The 11,871-nt window shown below is 36.1% G+C and overlaps 1 protein-coding gene across 1 annotated transcript; it reads left to right on the forward strand.

Moving 5' to 3' along the window:
- The first annotated feature begins 8,677 nt into the window (after nucleotides 1-8,677).
- On the forward strand, nucleotides 8,678-11,665 carry LOC120577018 (AT-hook motif nuclear-localized protein 10-like). Its single transcript, XM_039827906.1, has 5 exons — nucleotides 8,678-9,017; nucleotides 9,767-9,816; nucleotides 10,809-10,931; nucleotides 11,100-11,258; nucleotides 11,387-11,665. The coding sequence occupies exons 1-5, from the start codon at nucleotides 8,678-8,680 to the stop codon at nucleotides 11,663-11,665; spliced, it is 951 nt and encodes a 316-aa protein (XP_039683840.1).
- The last annotated feature ends 206 nt before the right edge of the window (nucleotides 11,666-11,871 follow it).

The following is an 11,871-nucleotide window of genomic DNA, read 5'->3' on the forward strand; positions in this document are numbered from 1 at the left end:
TTTCTACATCAATCTAAACAAGTTTTACCGTTTGATCATCAATTTTTAGGGTTTTGACCTAATTCCAAAACTTCTCTAAATCAATCCTAACTTTGTCAACTAATCATCAGAATTACAGTAAATAACATTATTGAATTATTAGTCTCACCCTTACCTTGTTTGAAGAAAATCGCAGCACTCTTGGTCTCTTGCTCCTCTCTAAGCTTTTCTCCCTTTTTCCAAAAGTTTTCACGTACAATGGTTTTCTAAAGATATTAGGTCTTCCCTATTTATACCTCTTTCCAATAACTTATCTTATCTCACTTTCTCCCCCAAAACTATCTAAAATATCAAAACAGCCCTCAACTAAATATTTTATATTATTTTCAAATCTTTATTCTATTTAACAATAAAATAAATCTCATATCATAATCAAATCCTCCAAAACTCATAACTTATCACGTCATCAATCAAATCATCAAAACATACCAAAATCATGCACATATTATATAATTATAATATAATCACCTAAACTTGAATAAATAAACGATTAAACGAAAGTGGGCGTTACAACTCTCCCCCACTTAAAAGATTTTCGTCCTCGAAAATTTACCTCAAGTAAACAACTCTGGATAAGACTCCAGCATCTTACTCTCAAGCTCCCACGTCAAGCTTTCACCAGTCGCTCCCGTCCAAACGACTCTCACGAGAGGTATCTCCTTGCCTCTCAACGTCTTCACTTTACGATCATCAATCCTCACTGGTAAAGTCTCTACCGTAAGGTTGTCTCTAACTTGCACATCGTCACTTTGGATTACATGAGATGGATCCGGAACATACTTTCGAAGTTGCGACACATGGAAAACGTTGTGCAAATTCGCAAGATGCGGCGGTAAACCCACTCGGTAAGCCACCGTTCCAACTCTTTCCAATATCTGATACGGACCAATGAACTTCGGGGTCAACTTCTTTGACTTCAAAGCACGTCCTACACCAGTCATAGGAGTGACTCTCAAAAACACGTGGTCTCCTTCCTGAAATTCAAGATCTTTTCTACGCTTATCATGATAACTCTTTTGTCGACTCTGCGACGCCTTCATTTTCTCTTGGATCATCTGAACTTTCTCAGTAGTTTGCTGAACAATCTCTGGTCCTAAGACCACTCTTTCTCCTGATTCAAACCAACACAACGGAGTTCTGCATCTCCGACCATACAAAACCTCGAACGGTGCCATTCCAATACTAGAATGGTAACTATTATTATAAGTGAACTCGATCAACGGAAGATGACTATCCCAAGTTCCTCCTTGCTCAAGAACACAAATTCTCAACAAATCCTCTAGCGACTGAATTGTCCTCTCCGACTGACCATCTGTCTGTGGATGATACGCCGAACTCAATCTCAACTTCGAACCCAAGGCCTCTTGCAAACTTTTCCAAAATCTAGAAGTAAATCTTGGATCTCTATCTGACACGATGCTCGAAGGAACACCATGCAACTTCACAATCTCCTTGATATAAATCTCTGCCAACTGGGCAACAGGGAAACTAATATTAATAGGTAGAAAATGAGCTGACTTCGTCAACCTATCAACAATAACCCAAATTGCGTCGTTCCCTCTAGGAGTATTTGGCAAACTCGTCACAAAATCCATGGATATACTATCCCATTTCCATTCTGGCACGTCTAAAGGTACCATCATCCCAGCAGGTTTCTGATGCTCAACTTTCGACTTCTGACAAACTAAACAGGAATACACAAACTGTGCCACATCTCGTTTCAAACCAGACCACCAGAAAATCTTCTTTAAATCATGATACATCTTCGTAGCTCCCGGATGAATACTCAAGCTACTTCTATGACTCTCTTCAAGAATCATCTTCTTAATCTCTTCATTATCTAGGATACAAATTCTTCCTCGGAATCTCAACACACCTTGATTGTCGATTTTAAAATCACTGTCTTCAGTCTGATCTCTAGCAACCAACAAGTCCACAAACTTTACATCAACTTTCTGTGCTTCCTTGATGCTTTTCAGAAATTCACTATCAATCTTCAGCATACCCAGTTTCACACTCTGAGGTGACCATTCGTAAACCAAACTCATATCTCTAAACTGTTCAAGCAACTCGAACTCTCTGACCATCATGGCGGACATATGCAACGTCTTCCTACTCAAGGCATCTGCAACAACATTAGCTTTACCTGGATGATAATTCAAACCAAAGTCATAATCTTTCAACAATTCGAGCCATCTTCGCTGTCTCATATTCAATTCCTTCTGATCGAACAAATACTTCAAACTCTTGTGATCACTAAACACTTCAAATCTCGAACCATACAAGTAATGTCTCCATATCTTCAATACAAAGACTACGGCCGCCAACTCGAGATCATGCGTAGGATAATTCTTCTCATGAATTCTCAACTGTCTTGAAGCATAAGCTACCACTTTACCTTCTTGCATAAGTACACCTCCTAAACCCAACTTGGACGCATCACAATAAACCACAAAAGGTTCATCTGACTTCGGCAAAATTAACACTGGAGCAGTCGTCAAACGCTTCTTCAATTCACCGAAACTTTTCTCACAATGAACGTCCCACACAAAAGTTTTACCTTTACAAGTCAACTGCGTTAGCGGAAGAGCTAACTTAGAAAACCCTTCAATAAACCTTCTATAGTAACCAGCTAAACCCAAGAAACTTCTAATCTCAGTAACTGACTTAGGAGTCTCCCACTGTGATACCGCTTCAACTTTAGACGGATCCACTGCAATTCCATCACCAGAAATAACATGGCCTAGAAAACTCACTTCTTTCAACCAGAATTCACACTTAGACAATTTAGCATAAAGCTTCTTCTCTTTCAACACTTGCAAAACAATCTTCAGATGCTCGTCATGTTCTTCTTCAGTCTTGGAGTAAATCAAGATATCGTCGATAAACACAACCACAAACCGATCCAAAAATGCATGGAAGATGCGATTCATATACTCCATAAACACTCCAGGTGCATTGGTAACACCAAAAGGCATAACTTTATATTCACAGTGACCATAACGCGTTCTGAAAGCTGTCTTCTGCATATCTTCATCTTTTACTTTAATCTGGTGATAACCTGATCTCAAATCAATCTTGCTGAAAACTCGTGCACCCACTAGCTAATCCATCAAATCATCAATTCTCGGAAGTGGATACCTATTCTTGATAGTTACCTTGTTCAACTGCCGATAATCAATACACAACCGCATACTACCATCTTTCTTCTTTACTAACAAAACCGGCGCTCCCCAAGGTGAAACACTCGGTCTCACAAACTTCTTCTCAAGCAAGTCTTCCAACTGTTTCTTCAACTCAGATAACTCAGAAGCAGACATACGATAAGGTGCCATCGAGACCGGCTTCGTTCCAGGAACAAGATCAATAGAAAACTCAACTTCTCTCTCTGGAGGCACATCAGGAATCTCATCTGGAAAAACTTCAGGAAATTCACACACCACCGGTAACCTGTCAATCACTGCTTGATTCTCAATAGATAAGGTAGCCATTAACGAAAACATCAAGATACCGTCGCGTTCCAGTTGCTTCAGCTGCTTAGTAGATAAAAACTCTGCACCACTTTCCTCTTCGACGGAAGAGAAATGTACTGACTTGCTAAAACAATTAATAAGGACGTGGTTGTACTCTAACCAGTTCATACCCAAAATCACATCCATACCACTCAAAGGTAGACAAACTAAATCCATTTCAAAATCACGACCAAACATAGACAAAGGACATTTCAAACATACGAGAGAAGTAGTCACCGAACCCTTAGCTGGAGTTTCGACAACCATCTCTCCATTCATATCAGACAAATCAAGACCCAAAGCAGAAACACAATCGAAAGCAATAAAACAATGCGTAGCACCAGTATCAATAATAGCAACTAAAGGAGTATTATTAATATAGCAAGTACCTCTGATCAAACGATCCTCATTCTCTGTCTGAGTCCCAGTCAAAGCAAAGACCCTACCAGTAGTCGGCGCCCTCTTAGGCTGAGTACACTGTGAACTAATGTGACCCTCTCCATTGCAATTAAAGCACACAATGTCTGTACGATTGCAATCAGCTACAACATGACCTTTCTTGCCACACCGGACACACTTCTTGATTTCCTCAGGGCAGACGTTGCTTTTGTGGCCTTTCTCACCACAATTGAAACACACAATCTCCGCAGCATCCTTCTTCTTAGGCCGCCTAACATCGACCATCTTCTGTTTACCTTTGTCAGCGGGGGCACTGTACGGCTTAGGACGACTCTGCTGTCCCTTGCCCTTCCTTTCATTCACTACCTTGTAGTGAGCCTTCGTATCCTCTTCATAGATCCTGCAGCTATTAACCAAGTCCTGAAAAACTCTCAGCTGTTGATACCCAATCGCCCTCTTGATGTCGGGCCTCAGACCATTCTCGAACTTGATACATCTCGAGAACTCAGCATTCTCAGCAGTATAGTGCGGATAGAACTTAGACAGCTCCACGAACTTGGCAGCATACTCTGTCACGGACATATTTCCTTGCTTCAGCTCAAGGAATTCGATCTCTTTCTTCCCGCGAACATCTTCCGGAAAGTATCTTCTCAGGAACTCTCTCCTGAAAACAGCCCAAGTCACAACAGCTCCCTCCTGCCCAAGGGTAGGCAGAAGAGCAACCCACCAGTCATCAGCTTCCTCGGCCAGCTGATGAGTACCAAATCGCACTTTCTGATCCTCCGTGCACTGCATAACCCGGAAAATCCTCTCAATCTCCTTAAGCCACGTCTGGGCTCCATCAGGGTCATAACGTCCTTTGAAAGTCGGAGGGTTCTTCTTCATGAACGTCTCCAACATCCTAGCTTCCGCGTTCGCACCAGCATTTGCGTTAGGTTGTTGTCCCACAGCTTGGGCAACAGCTTGTAGAGCAGCAGCTAACACAGCATCGTTTCTTCCAGCCATTTCCGAGATTCTACAAAAGTAGCAACAACAACATAAGATAGTAATATAAATATTACTAAGACTCGACACGACTCTCTAATTGACCGGACGGATCGACCTGCTCTGATACCAATTGTAACACCCCGTTTTCCCAATATTTAAAATTTCTTTAAAAACATAACATTTATCAGAGTAAACATCAAACAACGGGATATCACATATAACGTAATCCAACAGTTAAATAATAATTTAACCAATATCTTAAACATTTGCAGCGGAAAATCTTAACCATAAGTCATGAAACGTTTTGGCACGCAGGCCCAACAAGTATCTCAAAAGAGTTAATCAAAACAGTAAATATTCATGGCAGTTCACGTAAGAGAATGAAGCATGTTATAGCATAAAACCCCATCCCGTTACGTATCAGAGCGACCTAGACGACACAGTGAAGGCAAGGCCACTCACGACGGCAACTGCACACTAAGCACGATCACCTGCAAGTTACCCATACGAAGGGCAACATTTTCAAGCAGAAGGGGTGAGATTTCATAATAAAATAACATTAATCAATGTAATTGCGAATCATAAATTAACATCATAATCATTCCATTATTAACTTTGCATAAATGCTAAACAGTTATCACGTAATCATATATCCAATTCATTATGAACAACGTAACATAATCAATAAACACTTATCACATAATCACATATTCATTCATTATCAACAAGGCATCTTAATCATGACAATGTGACAATGCTCCTAGACTCCTTATATGCATGTGGTACCAATCGTCATCATAAGTATTAATATACTTTAATCGTGCGGAGGACAAAGCTCCTATAAAACGTGCGGAGGACAAAGCTCCTAATATTCGTGGTGAGGACTAAGCTCAATGATATGCTATGCATGGACACATATGAACAAAACATCGTAATCAACTTATCAACATGCATCCAATAATTTGGAGCTAAACTTCATCATATAATTATGCACTTAGTTAAATAACGGAAGCAGCATAAACAGGTCACATAACAAGATGATATCATTATATCAAAGCACATAATTTGTATCATTATCACATCTTCTTATCTTGCATGAATATACAATACAATAGTTCATATTCAATTAATGTTAATATAACTTAAACAACTCTACAGTCTGCATTAAACGACATCACTAGGTCTCATTACCAGTTAGGGGTTCACTCTTGATCAACAAGTGCGACACAGATCGCATAAACACATAAACAAGTTCATCCTGGTTGTACTCGCGAGGCGAGAGTACTTACTCGCCATGGCGAGTACCACTCAACTCCCAAACTAAGGTTGTTCTGGGTTCCCTCTGATCCTACTTTCATTCCTAATCAATACTAGGTGTATTCAGGTACTCAAAGGCATACAAGATTCAACTAAAAAGGTCGAAACACGAAATATGACATGCACTCTGCCTAAGCTCGCGAGGCGAGGAAGGGTTGCTCGCCATGGCGAGTTGCACCAAACAACTCGCGAGGCGAAGGGAAGGGGCTCGCGTGGCGAGCGATGAAGTTCATCACTCGCGAGGCGAGGATCATCCCTCGCCGTGGTGAGCGATGAACAGAAGCACGGGCAGACTAGGGTTTTTCTCAAAAATCCATCACACAACATGGTTCAAAGCCTAATTTTGATTCCATAATCCATCCTAAACATGTTCTAAGGTTAAAGGACGGTTTCTACATCAATCTAAACAAGTTTTACCGTTTGATCATCAATTTTTAGGGTTTTGACCTAATTCCAAAACTTCTCTAAATCAATCCTAACTTTGTCAACTAATCATCAGAATTACAGTAAATAACATTATTGAATTATTAGTCTCACCCTTACCTTGTTTGAAGAAAATCGCAGCACTCTTGGTCTCTTGCTCCTCTCTAAGCTTTTCTCCCTTTTTCCAAAAGTTTTCACGTACAATGGTTTTCTAAAGATATTAGGTCTTCCCTATTTATACCTCTTTCCAATAACTTATCTTATCTCACTTTCTCCCCCAAAACTATCTAAAATATCAAAACAGCCCTCAACTAAATATTTTATATTATTTTCAAATCTTTATTCTATTTAACAATAAAATAAATCTCATATCATAATCAAATCCTCCAAAACTCATAACTTATCACGTCATCAATCAAATCATCAAAACATACCAAAATCATGCACATATTATATAATTATAATATAATCACCTAAACTTGAATAAATAAACGATTAAACGAAAGTGGGCGTTACAATGACGTTCACCTACCAAACTGTTGACGAAGAAATTCATCAGGAACGGTTACCTAGCACATCTGTTCATGTACTTGAGGAAATCACCAAAACTCAGGTGGAAAATGAAGGTGTTGACACTACCGCAATACCGCAGTCACCATTTATTTATGTTATGGCCTTGGAACGTACTGCAAACACTCAAACAAGGCCACACACTACATAATGCAATTTAAGAGATGAAACAAATGTTGATAATACTACTCCTGTGCGTGTTGCTCCTATTCAGAACCAGGAAATTCCGGTTTCAAAAAATGTCCAAAGTGACTTGGATTTATGGGCTCTATTTGTGGATATGACAAACGGATGGCGGACGAAGGTTTCACGCAAGTCCTATCCAAGAAGCAGCAGCAAGCAGTAAAACACAAGTGTTAGGAAAAGCTTCGTATAACACTCGTGCAAAGGGTACAAATCCTCCTTCTCAACGAATCTACATTATTGGAATATCCGAGTATTGGAGTTTCGAAATATTTTCTGATTGTTAGAGAAAATCTGCATTCTTTTATACTTCGAAACAGATGGCATAATGCTTGTAGCGTTGGTATTCAGATCATTTCGTCCCATATATTTCGCAAAGGTAATTGTTGTGCTGACAGGTTAGCGAATATGGGTCATGTTATTTAGGGTACAGTTTGGTTAGCCCGACAGAGTTACATTTAGATTTCTTTCGTGATAGAGTTCGCTTGCCTAACTACAGATTCCCTTAGTTCATTGCAATCTGCTGTAATTTTCTTTTTCAGATTATTTTCTTTGGAGGGTTTCGGCCTAGTCCCCCCCCTCTTCTTGTATATATTTTTCACTTTTTTTAATAAAATTATAGAGTTTGGCGGCATAGGATGGAGGTTTCCCAGGATGCCAACCTAGTTGGGATGTCGGTTTTTCCTCTTGATACATGTCCTCTCTCCTTGCCTAGCGAAAAAAATAAATAATAATTTTAATAATATTTATTACATAAATGGTTTTTGGAAATATGATAATATTTATTAAACTTAGTTTGAAATAAGCTTTTAATAATATTTAATTACATTCATTTTTAAAATTTTATAGATTATTTTTAAGGTATATTAAAAAATAATATATTTTCTTAAATTAATTAATTAGTGGAATTAATTAATTTTTAAAACATTCACACTATAAAAAATTCCCTATTTAAAAAAGTTGACCTGCTTGGTTCATGAACTTACTTTTTCTTTTTTTGTTAAAAACTTAAATTTTTTTCAAATGATTCTTTTATATTTTGACCAAATATTTTGACCATTTTAACAAATATTGGATCCTTGTTGCCAATAAAAGGATTGTCCAACCTTACATTATAGGCACATCAAAATTTAACAATTTGCAACACAGTTTTCGAGTCACTTCCCCTCACTCTTTTCGACACATTTTCGAGTCAATTTTCCATCACTCTTTTTGTCGTTCAAAGAAATCGAAAAATAACTGAAACCATGTCAAGATCTGAATTAGGGAATGATGACCATCAACAATCGCTACCTCAACAACCAACAATAACCCCTGCCAGTGTCGATAAGGACCAATCGCCGGTGGCTGATATGCCATTTTCTCCAGCCCCTCCCTTTGAGGACCAAAAACAGCCACTACCACAACAGCCAACCATCATTGCTACCACCATCAATAATGGTGAATCACATGTAGCAACGATGATGACCGTTGTGCCATCTTCTTCAGCCCCTCCCTTATCTTCTGTCTCAGCTGATATCTCCAAAAAGCGTAGAGGCAGGCCTCTTGGTTCTCGCAACCAAATCCAATCTAAAAAAAGGGCTTATGGTAACTTTTTTCTTTCTTTCTTTTTTCCTCTTTTTTTTTTTTTTTTTTTTTTTTTTTTTTTTTATAGAGTGTGCTCTTAACCATTCCTTTTAGAGCTTTAACTATGATCTCTTAAGTGTTTTCATTTGAAAGTGAAATTTAAAAATAAAAATAAAGGATGAAAAGTGTAATTAAATCTTAAAACTAAGTTGTTTTTGACTTTCTTTTATCTTATAATAACTGCAATGACTTTTGTGTTGATCGCTAAATATTTTAAATTGTAAAACATGACCGTGATTGATATATATATATGGATCCTTGTTTGTTTATATTTATTTATTTATTTTTGGCAAATTTTTTACTTATTCATTCAGAATAAAAATTACTTATTTTTTGATTACCATGTTGATAAATTACTTTTTTCCTCCCATTTCTTGTTATTATAATTTTCTATGCATTTCTTCTATTGATTTGTGTGCAAATTTGACATATATTCAATCAAATATGACTATAATGTCATTTTTTAGGTTAGTTCATAAAATATCTCTATAAATATTTATTTTATATGATTTAAATTGAATGTATGTGTAAAGTTATACACTCGCAATGCATAGTATTAATTTATTTATTTTTCTTCTTCGAAAATGCAATTTCTTTTGTATTTTTGTTTAGTATTCCATTACAATTTTGTAGACTTTAGCTATTTTCTCATTTTTAATGTCATACTATTCAGATATATGTGATGCGCTCTGATGGAATCTTTTTTGTAGGACCGGTGATCCCTGCAAAGGCCCACATTATGATGGTGAATGTTGAAGAGGTATTGTGCAATTTTTCTTACAAATTAAGTATATGAAATGCATGCACATATGTGGTGTGTTAATGGTGCTTTACCTTCTGTAATATAGATCATTTTTTATTTTTTCTCTGTAAAATATTTTTTTTATTTACCCTTCTGTAAAATATATATTTTTTGGAATACCCCCCTAATAGGTCATAAAAAAACGAAAAAATTCTGCAAAAAAAAAAAATAAAGTCGTTTTTTATGACCTATTAGGGGGTATTTCAAAAAAAAAATAAAAATTCCAGGGGGTAAAACAAAAAAAAATATTTTATAGAGAGGAAAATAAAAAATGACCTATATTACAGGGGTGTAAAACACTATTAACCCAATATTTTTTAGATAATTATATGTTTTCAGTAACTAATATTTCTTGGTTAAAATCTTTTTATATGTGCCTCTTATATTATGACATCTATATTTCACGTGGTAATTTGGTGAATAAGTTGTTCATGGGAGTGACTTTTGTGAACTTCATAGTTTTATATATTTGTTGTTTACAATTTGAGAAAAACAAAATCCAAGAATTTAATGAGTTTGGTTATACAAAATACAAGCCGACGCTCTAAATTTAATATCTTTTTTTGAACAAATCTAAATTTAATATCTTAATTTATTATATATATATATATATATATATATATATATATATATATATATATATATATATATATATATATATGGATAGACAAATCCATTAAAACTCACATGCAAAAGTAGATAGGTGAGTGTTTGAACCCCTATCACAAAGTTCATTTTAATAATATTGACATTTTTGCTGGCCGAACTATAACTTGTAAATATAATGTAAGATATCTTTTATTGTCTTCTATTTAATTAGGGGAAAATAATTTGAGGTTTTACGTCACCCTAATCTCCAAACATTATGTCATTTAGAAAGAAAAAAAAAATTGTTTCTTGCTAAGGACTTGCTATTGATTTTTCTTGTACATATATATTTTGGCATTTAGAATGTGTTAGAAAAGATTATGACATTTTCCAAGAATCTCTCTGGAAATATAAGCGTATTATCGGCAGTTGGGACCGCATCCAAAGCAACTATTTGTATAGCTGGTAAAACAGAGACTTATGAGGTTAGTCGTCCTACAATTTTATGGTTTGTTTACTTTCGTAAAAACATATTTATTTATATTTTCAACTTTCGTAAAAACATATTTATTTATATTTTCAAAAATATGTGTTAATTTACTTGCTAACAAAGAAATATGACTCTAATTTTTTATTTTTTATTTTTTTGCCAGGGAAAATTTGAGATTATATCACTTGGTGGGTCTTTGTTTCCTGATCAAAAAGAAAGCCATTGCAAGGTACTTGAGGGCTTAAATGTGAGTTTATCATCGGATGGTAATATATTTGGTGGTAAAGTTGTTGATATTTTGATCGCTGCTTCTCCTGTTCAGGTACATTTTTAAATAGAAAATTTCAATTGCATTTGATCCGAAATTTATAAATACAATTTATTTTATGGATATTTTTTTCTTATGCTTATGAACCTATTTTCTCTCAATATTTGGTGCTGATTTTGCAGATAGTATTAGGGAGTTATCCTGCAGGGAGTCGAGAGGAAGTCAAGTCTGATCCAGAAGAGCCTCCTAAAGAAGACTCAAGTCAACCATCAGATGAGAGTCAAGTGAAAGTCGAGTCTGGCCCAAAAGTGCCTCCTAAAGAAGACTCAAGTCAACCATCAGCTAAGAGTCAAGAAAAAGTCGAGTCTGATCCAAAAGAGCATTCTGAAGAAGACCCAAATCCACCATTGGAGTCCACTCTTAATAATTCATCTTCAGATGGGCTTAATGTCCTAGTTTAGAACTAGATATTCTCGGTTACTCTTGTTGTTCTATCCTTTTTATTTTTATTTTTTATTAACTATTAAAATGTGATGTTTGCTTTGATTATGTGTTAAATAAAATTGTGACTTATATATGCAATTCAAATTTTGTTTTGCCTTGTCAAATTAGTATAATTTTCAAACTAAGGTATTCTCATTGCTAAGTTTATGATTTATTATACTCA

This window comes from Medicago truncatula, chromosome 7 (genome assembly GCF_003473485.1).
Source record: "Medicago truncatula cultivar Jemalong A17 chromosome 7, MtrunA17r5.0-ANR, whole genome shotgun sequence".
Classification (NCBI taxonomy): domain Eukaryota; kingdom Viridiplantae; phylum Streptophyta; class Magnoliopsida; order Fabales; family Fabaceae; genus Medicago; species Medicago truncatula.